This window comes from Pelophylax lessonae (genome assembly GCF_965119305.1).
Source record: "Pelophylax lessonae genome assembly, chromosome: 9".
In the NCBI taxonomy this organism is placed as follows: Eukaryota; Metazoa; Chordata; class Amphibia; order Anura; family Ranidae; genus Pelophylax; species Pelophylax lessonae.
Genome location: NC_138776.1, coordinates 118066738 through 118086962, shown reverse-complemented (window position 1 = coordinate 118086962; position 20225 = coordinate 118066738). Strand labels below are relative to the sequence as shown.

The window sequence follows — 20225 nt, the reverse complement described above, 5'->3', positions numbered from 1 at the left end:
CTCAGCATCAAGATCGGGAAACGATCAGGGGACGACTCTTTCCCGATCTTGATGCTGAGGACAATTTAATAAACCTTTTTAAAGGATAATGCACTAGGCCGGTGCACCCTTGTGTCTGTTTATCACTTAAACGTTATAAAGCAAAGGTAAAAAATAAATGAACAGACCATTCCAGGGAGACACTAGGTATAAGGAAAAAGGATTTATGAAATAGAAAAAAAAAATCAGGTTTATAAAGCCCTTTTTATTTACTAGTAAATGTCAAAGTGTAAATTTAATTAAAGCTGAAGTTTTGTATTTATTTATTTTTTTATCTTGGGATACAGAACCAAATACAATAGTTACATACATTGGTGTGTATCTCATTAGCTGCAGGCTATTGCTGCTTGTAAAAATCTTTCTTTCAGAGCCGCCTTAATAGCCGCCAGATATTGCTCTGAGTGGGTAACTTCCATCAGATAGAGTTAACAGCATCCACTGCTAGTGTGAAAAGTTCCTCTGCTCACCAGCTTCCTTCTGCCCTCTCCACCATTCAGACAGGTTGCATTACTATTCTCCTACAATGCATCAAATTCTTTGAATGGTGAAAGAGCAGCTGAATAACAGAATCTCCACTGCCTAGTCACACAGCTTGATACATTGTGTGTGATTAGTAACACAGACTCCCCTGAATAATAAAGAGGGCAGAAGAGGGTGACAGAGCGGCCCAACTATTGACACCAGCAGTGACTGCACTTGACTGTCAGAGTCATGCAGGGAAAGGACTCAGGAAGATTTTACAAGAAACAGCAGCTTGTAGGTAACTTTCATGAATAAACCCCCAAAAAACTACTACATTTTAGTCTTTTGTGCTTTATCATTGGTGCCTCCTAGATAAAATTAGTAATTAAATGCTTATCTGCATTTTGAGCCCAATGACCACATCTGCTGCCATAAATTAATTGTCTAAAGGGATATATGGTAAATGCCATAAGGGCAAACAAGAAGAAATGTTTCCAGAGGGAACACAGACATCAATAAAAATGTTACATAGTTTCTTGCCTTTTTTACTTTATACACAATTTAAAAGTCCTAGTTAAAGTTCTACTTTAGGAATTTCCCTGGAGCAGAGTCTGAGCTGATTTTTCACTTGTCAGGGTACCTGCAACTTGTCTGATTTTATGTCATCAAAAGTATTGTATTACAAACAATTAGGCCAAGAACGTTTGCATCTAATACTATCTATATCTATAATCTATTATAGTCTATAATCTACTCTACAATATCTATTTGTGTACAGTAGTTGCTATGTTAGGCATGTACTTCAGTGTTTCCAGAACCTGTCCCTGGATAGACTAATGCTAGCCACATGCACAACAATTTTAAGGCAATTTCAAACCTTTCAACCAGTTTTAAAAAGCAAAAACAACTGCATGACTAAAATAAACCTTGCCAACACTTTAGATAATTTCACAGTGTTAATAGAAACAACTGGTATTGGTTGCATTCATCTCTTGGTCGTTTGTGCATTTGAAAGGTTGTTGCATTTACCTAAAATCTGCCATATTTGTGGCCAACATAATAAGTATATTGTTTCAGTTTTTCTTCACAATATTATTTTTACTTAGACATTGTGCAAAGCCTCTTCTAGGTGTATACCAGGAAAGGAAAGTTCACTGAGTTTATAGTTTTCAATAAGCATTAAATAAAATCAATGTATGCTATATTTTTCATAGTCTTTATGGGTTACTACTTCTACAAAATGCATAAAGGACCCATAATTTAATGATAGTGACCCTTTAAATTGACAATTTGTTTAGGTATTCCAGAATAGATGTTATTAATGAAACATCATATAAACAAAGTACAGCTCTCATCATCCCAAAGATCATATGTTTTGGACTGGTAAAACAGTAACCATTCAGCATTGCACTTTTTTTTTTACAGCCTGTAAAATAAACTATAGCTATATGTAGGGATCCTGCCCTATGATGTTGTGTACCAAATTACATTTAGTATGATTTGCTGACGGACTGTAACTAGGCCACTTGTTTACCCTTTTCTGGGCTTTGAAGGTACTTAAGCTAAGGTACTTGGGCTTTGAAGGTACTTAAGCTTAGTGGTTTGTTTGCTGCTGTGTGTTACTGTGAAGGAGGTTCCAATAATCTGTGTGGGAAGGACTATTACTCAGTTATGAATATGTATCTGACCCAAACAATCTCTGAGGTCCAGGTTCAGTGGTATGGTTTGTAAGATGATAAATATTTGGGCCATCCTTCCAGAGTTTTTTCTGCCTCCTGGACGTTTGCCTGGAGAAGATGTGTATTTAGAGTGTCCCTCGGCCTTTCCTCAGTCTGAGCATGTATGCCAGAGGACTTTCATATGGAGATAGTTGGGTTTGGAAGGAATCTTTTTGTTGGGGAGTGAGAGAGAGAAGTTGGGTAAACCCAGCTATAGTCTAGATATTGTAAAAAGAATTCATAGCTCATAAATCAAAACATCGTTCACTGCTATAAATGGGTCAAAAAACATTTTTTTTCTAGAGAGAGAGATCCACTGCAGTTTTAAAGAAAGACTGTGACTGCTGTTACAGAGTCACAAATATCTGTGTGGCTGTTCTCTCAGGGTCATTAATTACAAAAGGCTACTCTCAAAAGAGCTTGTTACTACTACTTTCAGAATACCTGCCCTATTTGTGTGCCCTTTTTGGGTATCCTGCACTCCTAAACCCTCTCTTCTAGAACTGAGTTTAGCAAAGATAAAAAGAATAAACTGATTGGTGCCAAACTTTTTTCACCTCCCCATACACCAAGGACCAGACCCTGAGATGGAAATGTTAGCCTGCCACACTACTTGGGGAGTCATTCCTCACCACCCCAAGGGGAGGAGTGCTACATATATCTTATATTTTTTCCTTAATCAAATGAGATTATATTAGACCTCTTCATAGAGAATATTGTATAGCTCTTACTAGCTACATTCAGAGTTATAGATGAAGATGGATGAATGAATTGATAACTATTATGATCATTTTCAACAGCATATGCATCAGTTGTGCTTTTTATTATTAGAATTGTTAAAAATCTAACAAAAGATAGAGGTTAACATTCAGTCTTGTCATGAACACAAACAAAAAATAAAAAAATAAAATAAAACAAAAAACAGCTTCAGAAATTGGTTTGACATGAACATAGAATGACCAAATGATTGTGGTCCTCACAATGAATGGGCTATAACAAAGACCTTTTATCAATATACAGGGAAACTTGTACCATATATAATAAAGAGTTCCTGTTGTCAGCACTCAACAGAGGTAGCTGGGCCAGTACTGAAAGTCTATTGGGATTGTGGAAAAATGTTGCAGAGTCTCTTAATATAAGGGTCTTCTACAGGAAATGCTTGCTAAAGGCACTTACAAAAAAAACCATTGCCTTTGTTTTATGCATGCCTGAAGCATTTTTATAGTCATTTCACACTTCAGATATGCATACCTCAACATCAGCAAACTCATTAACTTGCCTAGTACTACCCGCTTAGGTCTTTAAAAAGAAGTAGATCCTGCAATATGCCTATTTTGCCTTTATGTTCCACAACAGCTACTTTATGAACCCCAGTAATAGTCACAGGAATATTGTCCACATTTTTACTCGGAATAATAGGCTTTCATGAAACAAGCCTTTATAAAAAGTAAAGGTCATCACAAAAATTGGCTGCCTCTATTGAGCTCAGTCAACAGACACACTTTGTTAAAATTGTCATGTTGTTTTTAAAGTAAGGAGGAAAAAGATACTCATTTTCAGCAGGACACATCTGGGATAAAACTAATAAATATTTTCCACACTTACCTACTCTGACCTGCAGTAAGTTATTTGTTTACATACTTTATAATAGGCATAATCATATCTGACTCTATGGCTGCTGTTTTTGCTGCTGGCTAGCGAGTCTTATCCACCCCAACCAGCGAGTGAATTGTGGGCTTCACACTAGTATTGCAGTCAGAGGGCCAATATGGTTTGGCCATATTCTAAAGACTGAGTTCTCCCCATATATAGTCAACTGTACCGAAATAAATTATCCCTTTCTATGGATAGAACTAGCTACAAAATATGTACAGTTTTAATACATTTTACACTATACTGTTCAAGGGTAAATTGTGAATTCTGCAATAATAGAAAGCATATACTTTTTAGTGAAGAGGCTTTTGCTTCAGGACCACCATGTCAACTGCTATATTAAGGGGGGCAAAACATAAAATATGTTATATGAGGGTTATTGTGAACTAAGCAATAAGTCCTAATGCCACTGTAGTAACTATAGCAGCATCAATCAAGGCATCATGGTGACCCCGAGCACTATTCTTCCCCAGTTCCATCTTTTGTTCTCTTGGCAGCCATGTTTCAGGAAAGCTGTCTTCAGCAAGGCAGAAGCAGGAAAGAAAAATGCATCAAAAGTCTATGTCCCATCCTGAATTGTCATCAGGTGGAGGATCATCATTATCTTCTGGAAAACTGTCAAAATTGCTTGTGTCTGTGGGGGATGAAACCTGCAATAAAAGGACAAGAGACAATGAAGAGCTTTACAAAATATACCGAAAGCAACCAATTTTTTTGCTGATATATACATATGTCTTAATTTTAATTTAATATATTGCACATTATAATGAGCTTTACATTGCTGAAGGGGTGGTTTTGCTAGAGATTCGCATAACCAGGTCAAGGTGGATTGCATTACTAAAAAAGTTTTGTAATCAGAGGGACCAATGTAGACAGAGAGGCTATGTTAACCATTGCACCATGTTAATAGAAGGGTAGAAGGATTATGTTATTAAACGGCACATTGTTAGTGTCAGGTTGCTTTTGCATTCTGAAACAAGTTCATGAGAATGCAAAATATCATTGAAACCAAACAGAATTCAATTCCCCCTTTAATTCTGGAAGAGCTCAGAGTCATTTCAAACTGAAGTCAACAAATACATGCCCAAAGCCTATTGACACAGGCCTTAGTACAAATAATATGTTACCAATAAGGGCCTCTTATTAGAAGACTCTATATTAGCCTGACCCCTTTTACCAAAAATGTAACTATCTGTTACCAGCAAGGAAAAAGTATGTACCATATGTTTTCATAGAATGTTATCAAACAGTTCATGTTTCAGGTCTAATTATCGGCTTCTATTGGACAGGGAGGGCTACACACAGATCAAAATTTGGCTGGTCCCTGCTGAACTAAACAAATTTCAATCTGTGTATACCCAGCTTAACAGAGACAAGGCTAGAATAGCTACATTACCATGATTACATAGCCTGTCCTGTAGATTTCCCTATTTGCTAGTCAGTGAAAGGTGTCATTATCAGGAAAATACAATAACAGGCACAATAATAACAAAGGAACCCTCATACTTAAACAGAAAATACAGGTCATGAAGTGACAATTTATTAGTAGGAGCACACTGGGAAAAACAAAATTGGTAAAATTATAGCAGTTGTTGAAACCATAAACTTCATCAATCCCCACCAGCCAGAAAAATAGACTGTATAAGGTCAGTCAAACAGGAAACAGGGCAAGTTGGGTTGTGTAGCTGAAGGTAGTGTGTCAATTGATCAACCATCCTAGATGGCAATTTGTTGATGTTAAGGCCATAAAATCTTAGCCAGAAGGATGCCCTGGTACACATTCCTTTTTCTCACCAAGCATTTCTTATACTCGGCCTCAAAGCTAGTCATCATGTTGTAGTCTTCTAACTAGTCAGCAGGTGGAGCTCTAGGAATATACTGAAATCAATTAAGGCAGACCATGGCTAGAAAGCTATGTGTGCTGGATACTTTTATATTTCACATGTCTGATACAACACCATATTCCATACAACTCTAATTTTAGACTGGAATAATAAGGAATATCTGCTTATTTGGTCACATGGCAATCATTCAATTATTTTGTTTTCATTACTTGTCCCAGTATATACTGAAAATAAATATGTTAAACTATTGTTTGTTTGCTGCACTGAACTAGGTTTGCCCTATATCACATCAAAAGGCTGCCTGATAGCTGTAAAATAAAAAAAAACTTGAGGGGAAAAGTTATAAAATATACTGAATTTCCACCCTGCTTCAGCACTGGACACAGCAACATCATGACACTTTTGGCAAGAGAATCCTGAGAATACCAAATCCTGTGCAGGCGTGTCTTTTCACAAGATTTGGAATCCTGATCATTTACCCCGATCTTACCAGAAGAATCATGACATTGATCTTGCATAGGTACTGTGAGTAGAAAGAGGATGGATGGTTTAGTTCATTTTCTTACAGCTTTCATGGCATTGTTTTGTCATGGGAGTCTGATGTAACCTTTTAGTGCAAGGTCCACTCTTTGCTTGTGTAGATTTCTGGAAAAAAAGTACTGGTGGAACAGAATTGGAAAAACAGTTCTCTGTGTACAAGACGGCGTATAAGACGACTGGGCGTATAAGACGACCCCCCTAATTTTCATCTACCGGTAATACTTATACTTAGGTTACCTTGGAGATACTATACTCGGCGTATAAGATGACCCCCCATTTTTGGGGGATTTTTTTGAGGTTCAAAAGTCTTATACGCCAGAAAATACAGTATTTAGAAGCAGCAGTAAGTAAGAATGGGAAAAAAAAACTTACACTTGGTATAATAGGAGGTGTCAATGTACCTTTCCTTAAACCTTCCCAATTAAAGCCTTCAAACCATCTAGAAAGACAAAAAAGTAATCATATTTAAAGAAAGACAAAGCATACAGCTTATTCATATTCAAAATAGCTAACATTACCTTTTAGCTGTTACATAATCAAATCAAAATAAAACTCAGAATACGCTGATGAGATACAGGTTACTCAAAAAGTTGCAGTGTACAAAATAATACAAATATATGGAGGCTTAAAGTAATACTAAAGTATTTCTCTTTATATTTAAAAATAACAAACATGGTATGCCTACTCTCACTCACGGTATGCCTACTATCACCTACTCTGTGCAGTGGTTCTACGCAGAGAGGCCCAGATCCTCCTCTTCTCGGGTTCCTTGCTGGCACTCCTGGCCCCTCCCTCCCACCAATTCCACCCACAAGAAGCAGCTTGCTATGGTGGCACCCAAGCCAAGCTGCTGCTCTGTGTGTCCATTCAGAAATGGATTCAATCAGAGAATATGCACTACCAGATGGTGGTTTTCTGAGTGTATTTAAATGGTCAATACGTGCCACATCCTTTTAATGGAACTAAGTTATGCCATTAAGGAAACATGGACTTTATCAGCACAAGGATATGATAAAAAATAAACATTTTATTGTTGTACAATTAAAAACAGAGAAATCGCCTGTAAGGCAACAATATGCCACCAGTTCTGTGATTGTAGGTAAGTATAACAGAAATTACAATAAAATTAATCTATAAACAGACAAGTAAAAAGTTGATTAAACAATTATCTGCAATGTATTCCACATCAGGAGGATCCATCAGAGAAGACAGGTGGATATAGCTGTCCTTTGCAGGGATCTGTCGGTGTGGTAACCACAGGTGCATATTAATAGTGGAGTTTTTGAGCTAGAACACTCAGAGAGTGCTGGAATATTGTTGCTTACAAGCAATTTTTCTGTTTTTTATTGTACAACAATAAAATGTTTATTTTTTTATCATACCCTTGTGCCGATAAAGTCCATGTTTCCTTAATCGCATAACTTAATTCCATTCAGAAATGGAGCCGTGGCTCAGCCCCATCCCCTCTCTCTCCTCATTGGCTCACTGACTTTGACAGCAGTTGGAGTCAATGGGGCTTGCTGTGTGTCTCAGCCAATCAGGAGGAAGAATCCCGGACAGCTGAGTCTCTGGTGCAACATTGCTGGATGGAGATGGGGCTCAGGTAGATATTAGGGGGACTGAGGAGGGCAGAATCAAAATCTTCTGTGGGAAAGTACATGCATTCTCCAACAGCGTTACTAGACAGAGTGATGGCTCAGGATACAGATTTTAGCTTCATCTGTCTTCAGTCTGATATCCAATATGTTATCATAGTTCTGTTATTGAAATCAACTTGTAATTTACATTTACTGGCCTTTTAATAAATTCTGAGTATGTATGAATCCAGTATGTTTTAATGCAATGTCTGAATAGCATATCATCTTCTGTATTTTCTAAAATTACGTCTTGATGATTTTATATAATTGACACAAAATAAATATGTAAAAGGAAAGTGCATTTGAATGATTAAGGGGTTTGTATGACGCCAGAAAAACGTATTTTATGGAACATAATTCTGTGTGTTTCCTAGTAGGATCAGACTAGCCCTGAGATTAAATCATTTTCCACAGTGCATGTATATTGACTTGTAGAAGTTTGTCAGACAGGAATATTTTCCCAACATATTGCAGATTAGAGAGATGTATTTCTTGGCACAAAGTTATTAAAATGACACGTTGTCTGCTTTCTTGGGTGTGCTAAATAAGCCTATGGCCTTTATACAGAAAGTGTGCGTGTGTGTAAGTATATGTATGTATGTGTGTGTATGTGTATATATATATATATATATATATATATATATACACATATATATATATATATACTATATATAAACTATATATATCACACGCACCAACACTACCAGTCAATGGCAGCCCACGGTCAGCGTCCGGGCTGAGCTTCTGCTCAGCAGTGCTGTGGGGATGATGTAGATGGGGCAGGGCTGTGGGGGGATGTAAAGGGGGCAGTGCTGGGGGGGATGTGAAGGGAGCAGTGCTGGGGGGGATGTGAAGGGAGCAGTGCTGGGGGGAGATGTGAAGGGGCCAGTGCTGTGGGGGGATGTGAAGGGGAAGGGGGCAGTGCTGGGGGGGATGTGAAGGGGGCAGTGCTGGGGGGGTGACATGTGAAGGGGGACAATGTTGTGGGGGAATGTGAAGGGGCAGTGCTGTGGGGGGATGTGAAAGGGGGGACAGTGTTGTGCGGGGGATGTGAGGAGGGGCAGTGTTGTGTGGGGGATGTGAAGGGGCAGTGCTGTTAGGGGGATGTAAAGGGGGCAGTGATGTGGGGGGATGTGAAAGGGGCAGTGCTGTGGGGGTGACATGTGAAGGGGGACAATGTTGTGGGGGGGGGTATGTGAAAGGGGCAGTGCTTTGGGGGTGATATGTCAGGGGGGGACAGTATTGTGGGGGAGATGTGAAAGGGGCAATGCTGTGGGGATGATATGTGAAGGGTGCAGTGCTGTGGTGAGGAAGATGGGCAGTTGGACAAGCAGCTGCACACAAAATGAGGTGCTGCACGGAAAATGTGCAGGGGTACCATTGGCTCCTAAATGCAGTGAAATACAAGGTGCGCAGGTACCGCACATGGAAATTGCATAGTAAAGATGCACCATATAGTTTGTATGCAGCTGCATTTTTAAAGCCCCCCGCACACCTGGGCGGTGATGTAAATATTCAGAGTCATAGCACAAAAATGCTATTTGGACCTCTGCTGAAAAACATTTTTACTATTTGGACCTGCATGAATTTTAATTCAATACCCCTGCCCTATACCCTGAAATAGTACAAAGGTAGGTAATAAACTGACAGAGGTAAACAATACATTTTGGAGATATAACCTTTAAAGTGTAGGGTTTTACTTTAAAAAATATACCAAATAAGCCATAGGGGGTCTATTAAATCAGATTTGCAAATGTCTCTGCATTTACATAAAAAGTCACAAATATTACAAACTTAACAGGTATTATGTGTGAAACGTCAGTTTTTATTTTTGACTTTTGCAGCATGAATGTAACGTCCCCCCCACATTTTATCTACATTTTACAAACCTTATAGGTGTTATTTGTGACTTTTGCATGAATGCTGAACCATACTATTTCCCTGACCATTAAAAGACTCTTGTAAACTGTAGGGAAGGCCTGGCAGAACGCCAAAGCCACAAAAGAGCCAAGAGAGTGAACAACTTTTGTGATAGGCACCTCACATGCCAACAGCTTAACTAAACAGTACTCAAAGTAAGGACCTTGTGTTTTAATTTCTAAAAGACAAATGGCAGTAAGAAAGCTGTTGCTAGAATTGTAAAATAAGAAAAGGAGACGTGCCTGGGACAGGAACAACCACCAGTGAACTACTAGTCTGAAAGAAGGTCTTATGGGAAAGTTATCACACATGGTGGTTTTTTATGCCATCAAGTAGGCAAAATGATGGTTTCTCAATGTTTAGCACCAACTGTAAGACATGAAGGAAGCATGACGATCTTGGGACTTTTTTCTGGATCCTGAGTCAGAAATGTGACAGAGAGATGGACATCCTGAACCAAAAGGCCTATCAGATCTTTACATTACCCTATGGTCCACCCTAGTTTGTCTGGGGCTCATCCTATAGCAAGATAATTATTTAAAATGTACTCCCAAGCTATGGCAAAGCTACATTAAAGTAAAAGAAAAAGATGGCTGGCTTTAAACAATTGAATGGCCAGCATAGTCTCTAGACTTAAATCCTGTCGAGCATTTGTGGGGACTTCTATCACAGTGAGTGACAGTGTTTGGCTCTTATTTCAGAATTGTTTATATGCCCTATGCATTATTTCAAATATTCAGAGGTGTTTACCTGCACAGATTTAATTAAAAACTGGAAAAATGGGAATATTCTAAAACGTTTGACTAGTGTATGTGTGTTTACACTTGTTATATGAGCATATTCCTAAATTTTAAGCTCTTTTAAAACATGAAATATGTTCTTAGAGTAATACGTAAGCTAACCTCCTTCTGCAAATGCCATTTAACTGGATGATATCTTGGTCCATTGGCTTCACTAGTTTTTGAGTCACTGACTTGGAACTAATATCCAGGTTAGATTTTCTGACAATTGCTAAATGTTTGTTCCTGATCAGTGACTCAAAGTATTGCAGCTAGGCAACTAGTAAAAGACATTTTTCTTTCAGTGCAGGTTTTTTCTTACTTAAAATTAGAGTAATGGTCTAATTTGTAACCGTCAGTGGACTGTACAGAAGGATAAGTGTAGTAATTGTCATTTGCCCACAGAAGCTATTTCATATACTGTAAATCAACAACAGCATATGATGGAATTATGGTAACTGTTCATTGTGCAACTTGTCTGTTTTGGCCATAATTACACATTTTCTATCTATGCCCTATTAAAATTCAAATATTTCTGCCCATCAAGAAGGGGGCAGGGGTCAATTGGGGACAGAATGCTATCTACTCAGAACACGAAGGCTTAAAATCAGGAAAATTATTAAATTAGACTTTATTAGTTATTTATTTTGGGTCTTGGGAACACACAATTCTTTGCTGGTCCTACATCATAATTACATGTTTAAAATTGCTTTGACTAGACATTCTCTACATTGTTCCCTTTCCATTTTTATTAAACATTTTCTATTTAAGAATATTTTCATGTGCGCCATTTTTCCAATTACTGTACTTACTTGTGCTTTTGGATGTCTTTCACTCCATTTTTCAAGTTTCCTAACCTTTCTGACGGATTGTCCCTGGTAATGATAAAAAATGTTTCATTAACTATAAAAGCAATTTATGTTTGAAAAAAAATGCATTATAAAAATCATAGCCATTAAATCGATACTCCTTAAATATCAAGTAATGTTCATTAGTGATGAGCCAAACTGCCCTGGTTTTCGGTTCGTTCAGGGTTCAGCAAACTTCAGAGAAGTTCGGGGCCAAACCCAAAACCCACTAAAATCAATAGAAGCCAACTCTGTCAATTTAAAAATGCTAATTTTTTGGACTAATAGGCAATAGATGTCGAAAAATAACATTGAGTGATGGAACATACTGTATGTACCAATGCAAAAAAAATTAATTAATTGAGCCAGGAATAGAGATTTTTTTTTTACATGCTAAAAGTGAAACATGAAAAATGTCCAATTCCTTTAAATAACGTGACTGGGGGTGTCCTATTCCTGCTGTTGAAGGGCCGTCACTCTCTGATGTATAGAAATTGCTACAGCAGATCTGATATTTACAAAGAAAAAATGTTTTAACATTACTGGCAAATTACTTTGACAGCTGTCATTGGGAGCTGTGATGTCATCCCACATAGCGTACTCATTCACAATCAGTAGGAAATACTGGTGGAGCCTGTCTCCGATACATAAATATTATTTGGATTCCCAGTTCCAGGTAGGAAACCAGTGAAAGTGAAATACTTTTTATGGCTTTTTTTTTCATTAATAAATTGTTATGGGACATCATGTTTTTTGACTTTATACAGTGGGTACGGAAAGTATTCAGACCCCCTTAAATTTTTCACTCTTTGTTATATTGCAGCCATTTGCTAACATCATTTAAGTTCATTCTTCTTCCTCATGAATGTACACATAGCACCCCATACTGACAGAAAAACACAGAATTGTTGACATTGTTGCAGATTTATTAAAAAAGAAAAACTGAAATATCACATGGTCCTAAGTATTCAGACCCTTTGCTGTGACACTCATATATTTAACTCAGGTGCTTTCCATTTCTTCTGATCATCCTTGAGATGGTTCTACACCTTCATTTGAGTCCAGCTGTGTTTGATTATACTGATTGGACTTGATTAGGAAAGCCACACACATGTCTATATAAGACCTTCCAGATCACAATGCATGTCAGAGCAAATGAGAATCATGAGGTCAAAGGAACTGCCTGAAGAGCTCAGAGACAGAATTGTGGCAAGGCACAGATCTGGCCAAGGTTACAAAAAGATTTCTGCTGCACTTAAGGTTCCTAAGAGCACAGTGGCCTCCATAATCCTCAAATGGAAGACGTTTGGGACGACCAGAACCCTTCCTAGAGCTGGCCGTCCGGCCAAACTGAGCTATCGGGGGAGAAGAGCCTTGGTGAGAGAGGTAAAGAAGAACCCAAAGATCACTGTGGCTGAGCTCCAGAGATGCAGTCAGGAGATGGGAGAAGGTTGTAGAAAGTCAACCATCACTGCAGCCCTCCACCAGTCGGGGCTTTATGACAGAGTGGCCCGCGACGGGAGCCTCTCCTCAGTGTAAGACACATGAAAGCCCGCATGGAGTTTGCTAAAAAACACCTGAAGGACTCCAAGATGGTGAGAAATAAGATTCTCCGGTCTGATGAGACCAAAATAGAACTTTTTGGCCTTAATTCTAAGCGGTATGTGTGGAGAAAACCAGGCACTGCTCATCACCTGTCCAATACAGTCCCAACAGTGAAGCATGGTGGTGGCAGCATCATGCTGTGGGGGTGTTTTTCAGCTGCAGGGACAGGACGACTGGTTGCAATCGAGGGAAAGATGAATGTGGCCAAGTACAGGGATATCCTGGACAAAAACCTTCTCCAGAGTGCTCTTGACCTCAGACTGGGCCGAAGGTTTACCTTCCAACAAGACAATGACCCTAAGCACACAGCTAAAATAACAAAGGAGTGGCTTCACAACAACTCCGTGACTGTTCTTGAATGGCCCAGCCAGAGCCCTGACTTAAACCTAATTGAGCATCTCTGGAGAGACCTAAAAATGGCTGTCCACCAACGTTTACCATCCAACCTGACAGAACTGGAGAGGATCTGCAAGGAGGAATGGCAGAGGATCCCCAAATCCAGGTGTGAAAGACTTGTTGCATCTTTCCCAAAAAGACTCCTGGCTGTATTAGATCAAAAGGGGGCTTCTACTAAATACTGAGCAAAGGGTCTGAATACTTAGGACCATGTGATATTTCAGTTTTTCTTTTTTAATAAATCTGCAACAATGTCAACAATTCTGTGTTTTTCTGTCAGTATGGGGTGCTATGTGTACATTCATGAGGAAGAAGAATGAACTTAAATGATTTTAGCAAATGGCTGCAATATAACAAAGAGTGAAAAATTTAAGGGGGTCTGAATACTTTCCGTACCCACTGTATAAAGGAAAATGTGCGAGGTGCTAAATTAAATAAAATCAGGAAAATAAAATCATGCTCCTGGTATTTAAAAAGCCTAATAGACCCATTTATTAAGTTAAGGGGGGTCTCAGTTTTAACTGTGGTATTTATTTAGCAAGTACTGGTTAGTTGGTAAGTCTGTTCTTTTTACACATATGGTATTCATTTCTAATGCTGTAAATAAATTTTTATGTTAAAATGTTTTTTAAAAAAAAAACAGACCTCTCCAAGGGGAAATGTCAATTGCCAGCCATTTAAAATGTATTGTTTTTTTTTTTCTTTGTAAAACTACTTTTTGTTGTAGCACATCCTACAGCAAGGAAAATTGTGTAGAGCCCCCACCAATGTACATACCAGGCCACATATCCTCAACATGGGGGGTGATTTGCCAGTGGGAGAACCCCTTGGCAAAGTCCCCAAATTGACAAAGACAAAGGCCTCTTCCTCACAACCCATACCAGGTGGTTATGGGGATCTGTGGACTACATCAGAATCTGAGAGTTCGAAAAAGAGTGCCCCCCGATACAGTCCCCACCCCCACCCCCATGTAAATGACTATGGCATACATAGTACCCCTATTTGTTAAACAAAAAAAGTTGTAACCTTGAAATAGACACCTAAATGAATAACCGGTCCTTTAATTTAAAAAAAAAAAAAAAAACGCTCCAAAAAACACCCCTCCTAGTAAATCCATCATCAATCACCACCCCCCTGCACACAATTAATCCCGATGGTACCACTAGTTGAATAACCACTCCCAAAGTGGTCATTAGCTAAATAAGGGAAGAGGCAAGAATAGGTACATCTTTGGCCAAATATAGCCAAGGCCATATTTGGTCAGTGTCATTGCCAAAAGATGGCCAGTAATGTCATTGCTATCCCAGGCCCTTTGTTTAAAATGAATAGAGATTCTCAATATTGTCAATGGTTCTTGGAAATGCCATTGGAGCAAGCATCCGAGGCTTCCTTAGCAACAAGTACCTCGAGAAGCTGTCATATATAGATGTGGTAGATATATGGCTTCTATATGTGATGCAGTGCTCAGACTGAAAGGGATAAACTTTCAGCATTTGCCCAAACATCTGAACAGCCTAAGTTCGGACCGAACCATCAGCTCATCCCTCATATTAATCTCTTAAGTTAATGAAATATTTTTGAGCAGGCGCGTTCATTTAGGCTGAATTCTATTGAATTATAAATGCTAACATTTTATTCAGCCCCTAATTAATTTTAAAAATATTGTTAAAAAAATTGTTAAAAAAATTGTATGTATACATAAAGTCAACAAAAGTACCTGAATCTCTTTTGATATTAGCTTCAACTAATACCCTGTACAGAATCCTAATAATGAGAGGAGAAGCATTGTCAGAAGGATCAGATTTCCATCACTGGAGCCTGTAGACATACAACCTTTGGGCCCAAGGGGACAACTCTCTGCTAAAAACAACTTTTTTTTGCTTTACTAATCCCAAACTGGTTTAGTATATTAACCACTTACCCACTGGACACTTAAACCCCCTTCCTAACCAGACCAATTTTCAGCTTTCAGTGCTCTCACATTTTGAATGACAATTAATCAGTCATGCAACACTGTACCCATATGAAATTTTCATCCTTTTTTTCACACAAACAGAGCTTTCTTTGACCGGTATTTAATCATCATTGTTTTTTTTTTATTTTTTGTGCTATAAATTAAAAAAGACCGAAAATTTTGTAAAAAAAAATGCATTTTTCTTCATTTTGGTTTTAAAATTTTGCAAATTTAGTAATTTTTCTTCATAAATTTTGGCCACAATTTATACTGCTACATATCTTTAGTAAAAATAACCCAAATAACATTTTTTGGTCTTTGTGAAGGTTATAGAGTCTACAAGCTATAGAGCCAATCATTGAAAATTGATCACACCTGATGTACTGACGGCCTATCTCTTTTCTTGAGACCCTAATGGGCCATACACATTATAAGATTTTCTGAAGACTTTTTCCTTCAGACTTACCAAAACCATATAATATGAGGTCAAATCTAAACACTTTCAATTTGTATGCAATCTGGCAGGCCCTTGCATTACATAGAAAAGGTAAATCTGAAGGAAAAAGTCTTCAGAAAATCTTATAGTGTTTATGGCCCATTACAAGCCAGTAAAATACAAATATCCTCCAAATGACCCCTTTTTGGAAAGTAGACATTTCAATGTACTTAGTAAGAGGCATGGTGAGTTTTTGTAGTTGTAATTTTTTTCCACAATTCTTTGCAAAATTAAGATTTTTTTTCACAAAATGGTCATATTACAAAGTTATTTCTCACTGTAAGGTTCTGGCACTCTCAGTGCCTCCTATCACATTTATTCCGGGTGATTTCCATCTACCTAGACAGAAGAAACACATATAGGTGTGTTTCCCTTTAAGGCTGAAGCTGTCATCACCCAGCGCCGGACTAGATGGCTATTTAGGGCGTCGGTTCTCACTCACATGTGTTCGTTCAAACACCAGTACCTGGATACTAATCTTGCTTGAAGCTTCCATGCTTGCAAGCTCTCCTCGCTGACGAACCTCTCTGTGCTGATCCCTGCATCCTGCTACTGGATCATCCGCATCTCCTGAGCGATCCTTCGGCTATCGCTATTAGTGCTAAGTACCCCACAGGGGAAATCTCTATAGACTTGTACTAGGCTTACACTATTTAGCTCTGCATAGCAAGGACTGTCTTTTACATCTGCATAACTAGATTGCTAGCTCTTGAGGCTACTGCTACTATTTTCTGCACTGGGTTGATCTCTCCTGTATGCACCTGCTACTCTGTCATCTGTTATCATACATGATCGCTAACCCTTCCTGCATCCATCTGCACTGTCTCACCTCAAGTGTCTGTCACCTACCACTTCCACTCAAACCTATCCCTAAGACCTTTATCATTGTCTTACCACATGTATATAAAGTCACACTAGGAACCAGCTTAATTACTGTGTGTATTTACTTGCTGAAATAAGACCTTCCATACATGATGAGTCATTGAGGTTGGGATTGGTATCTCAGCATATCTCCTACATGACTACTGACGTGGAACTACTTCTGCAGCTGAAAATCCACACCTTATAAGAAACGCAAGGAGCGTTACAGATTGAACGAACCCAAAAAATGGATTCAGCAGAAGTAGCCACTCAGGTGACACAATTAAAACAGCAGGTATCTGCGTTAATACACGCACTTGCTGAATTGAAAAACGACAATCAGGCTCTGTCGCAGCAGGTAATTAGACTGACACAACTTACCTCTGCACAGTCTCCTGAACCCAAGATAAATCCCCCTTTGGTATTTACAGGCGATCGCAAAAAATTTCGCGAATTTAAAAACGCATGTGAGTTACTTTTTTTGCTAAAACCTCGTACCTACCTTACTGATCACATTAAGGTTTGTACTATTATTTCTTACCTATCAGGCGATCCTCGAGCCTGGGCAGATTCTCTTTTTGAAAAAAACGACCAGCTTCTCAACTCCTATGCCTTATTCCTGGCAGAGCTCACTAGCCTATATGATGACCCCAATAGGCAGAGTACTGCCGATCTTCAGTTAAGATCCTTGAAACAAGGAAAAAGGCCTGTAGAAGACTTTGTCGCAGAATTCAAGAGATGGACCCTTGATTCAGGATGGAATGATGCATCTCTGAAAACCCAATTTAGGCTTGGTCTATCAGAAGCCGTCAAGGACGAGCTCGCCCGAGCAGAGATGCCAAAAACCCTGGATACATTGATACAACTCAGTATCACCATAGATAGAAGACTACGAGAAAGGAAGTCTGAAAAAATGGAAATGCCATTATCCAGTTCTTCTCAGAATTCAGCTATTGACCCCACTCCTAAACCCGCTCCAGGTAACCACAGACCCCGGCTACCTAAGGAAAAAAGGAGACCTAGTAGATATGGTGATCCTGCCTGGTCATGGTCCGAGCCTGCCTCAAACAGTCGACCTTGTCACTCTGACACATCCCATTTGGACCCTGATCCTACAGAGATGGATGAGGAGCCTATGGAGATTGGTGCCATACATGCTAGGTTGTCCTCACAAGAAAAAAGAGATCACAGGAGAATCTGTGGCCTTTGTTTTTATTGTGGTGAAGGGGGACATTTCATTACATTCTGCCCAACCAGACCCCATAGGCCTAAGGCTCTCCCAATGGAGGCCAGGCGAATCCGAAGGGTCTTCCCTGAAAAACAGCCTGGAAATTATCAAGGCTGTTGCCAGCCCTGTCCCCGTTCTATATCAGTGAAGGACACCCAGAAATTAACAAATATTGGAATAGATATTCCTTCAACTCCAGTGAACTTTATACCACGTTCAAAAAACCCTCCTGTACCACCTCCTGAGGATACTTCTATTTTTGCAAGCATATTTCTGGCTTCCGATGAAAATACAGAGATTCTTGCACCTGACTGCGTATGTGCTTCTAATGGCACGGTGGTATGTAGGAAGGATCTGAGGATGTTTGAAGAAGCATTGGTTGCTAGGTCTACTAGGATTACTTCGGATGGTTATGCGTCCGATTCTAGTGAGGGGTCCATGTAGCAGACACCCTAACAACAAGTGATCCGATTCTCATCGGTTACCAACCTGATCCGATTTTTATATCGGCAACAAGGGATCCGATTCTCGCATCGGAGACCAGTCTCATTCCGATTCTCATATCGGCAACAAAAAAAAAAAAAAGAGAAATTTTTTTTTTCCTTCCGATTTTCGCATCGGCAACCAGTCTCATGTGATTCTTATATCAACAACCAGCCTTAGAGGCCTTCCGGAGCCGGCCTTAAGGGGGGGGTAATGTAAGGTTCTGGCACTCTCAGTGCCTCCTATCACATTTATTCCGGGTGATTTCCATCTACCTAGACAGAAGAAACACATATAGGTGTGTTTCCCTTTAAGGCTGAAGCTGTCATCACCCAGCGCCGGACTAGATGGCTATTTAGGGCGTCGGTTCTCACTCACATGTGTTCGTTCAAACACCAGTACCTGGATACTAATCTTGCTTGAAGCTTCCATGCTTGCAAGCTCTCCTCGCTGACGAACCTCGCTGCGCTGATCCCTGCATCCTGCTACTGGATCATCCGCATCTCCTGAGCGATCCTTCGGCTATCGCTATTAGTGCTAAGTACCCCACAGGGGAAATCTCTATAGACTTGTACTAGGCTTACACTATTTAGCTCTGCATAGCAAGGACTGTCTTTTACATCTGCATAACTAGATTGCTAGCTCTTGAGGCTACTGCTACTATTTTCTGCACTGGGTTGATCTCTCCTGTATGCACCTGCTACTCTGTCATCTGTTATCATACATGATCGCTAACCCTTCCTGCATCCATCTGCACTGTCTCACCTCAAGTGTCTGTCACCTACCACTTCCACTCAAACCTATCCCTAAGACCTTTATCATTGTCTTACCACATGTATATAAAGTCACACTAGGAACCAGCTTAATTACTGTGTGTATTTACTTGCTGAAATAAGACCTTCCATACATGATGAGTCATTGAGGTTGGGATTGGTATCTCAGCATATCTCCTACATGACTACTGACGTGGAACTACTTCTGCAGCTGAAAATCCACACCTTATAAGAAACGCAAGGAGCGTTACACTCACACACTTTATTAGCATACTTGCAACTACACCCCAAAATACATTCTGCTACTCCTCATGAGTATGGCAATACCACATGTGTGGGACTTTTGCACAGCCTGACCACATACAGAGGTCCAACATCCAAGTAGCACCTCCAGGTGTTCTAGGAGCACAAATTGCACATATAATTTCCTGACAACCTATCACACTTTTGAAGGCCCTGGAGTACCAGGACAATGGAAACGCACACAAATAAACCCCATTTTGTAAAGCAAACACCCCAGCACATAATCTAGGAGGCGTAATGCGTCTTTTCAACATGTAATTTTTTCCATGTACATAGCAAAAATGACACCCCAAAATACATTCTGCTACTCCTCCTGAGTTTGGCAATACCACGTGTAACACTTTTACACAGTCTGACCACATACAGAGGCCCAACATGCAGGGAGCACTGTCATTTCCTGACTTTCCATTACAATTTTGTGAGGCACTGTAGGGCACTGATGTAGCACGGATGGGCATGGATGTGACATGGATGAGCAATGTTGTGCCATGGATGAGCACTGATGTGGCATGGATGAGCACTGATGTGGCATGGATGTTGCACGGATGAGCACTGATGTGGCACGGATGAGCACTGATGTGGCAAGGATGTAGCACTGATGTGGCAAGGATGTAGCACAGATGAGTACTGATGTGGCATGAATGTGGCACGGAGGATCACTGAGGTGGCATGAATGTGGCACGGAT

At 39.6% G+C, this 20225-nt stretch overlaps 1 protein-coding gene across 5 annotated transcripts in view; it reads right to left on the bottom strand.

Annotated features, from left to right (window-relative positions):
- Positions 1-2673: 2673 nt before the first annotated feature.
- Positions 2674-20225, bottom strand: part of PRKG1 (protein kinase cGMP-dependent 1) — a 1462571-nt gene continuing 1445019 nt past the window's right edge. For 2 of the 5 annotated variants that reach the window (XM_082269170.1, XM_082269168.1), the window contains exons 17-19: positions 11405-11467; positions 6629-6695; positions 2674-4522 (exon numbers count right to left, since the gene is read on the bottom strand). In XM_082269170.1, coding sequence (XP_082125296.1) covers positions 4424-4522; positions 6629-6695; positions 11405-11467 — 229 coding nt within the window. In that variant the 3' untranslated portion in view covers positions 2674-4423. The remainder of the gene's footprint in view (positions 4523-6628; positions 6696-11404; positions 11468-20225) is intronic. The other 3 variants (XM_082269171.1, XM_082269169.1, XM_082269172.1) reach the window with 2 other exon arrangements.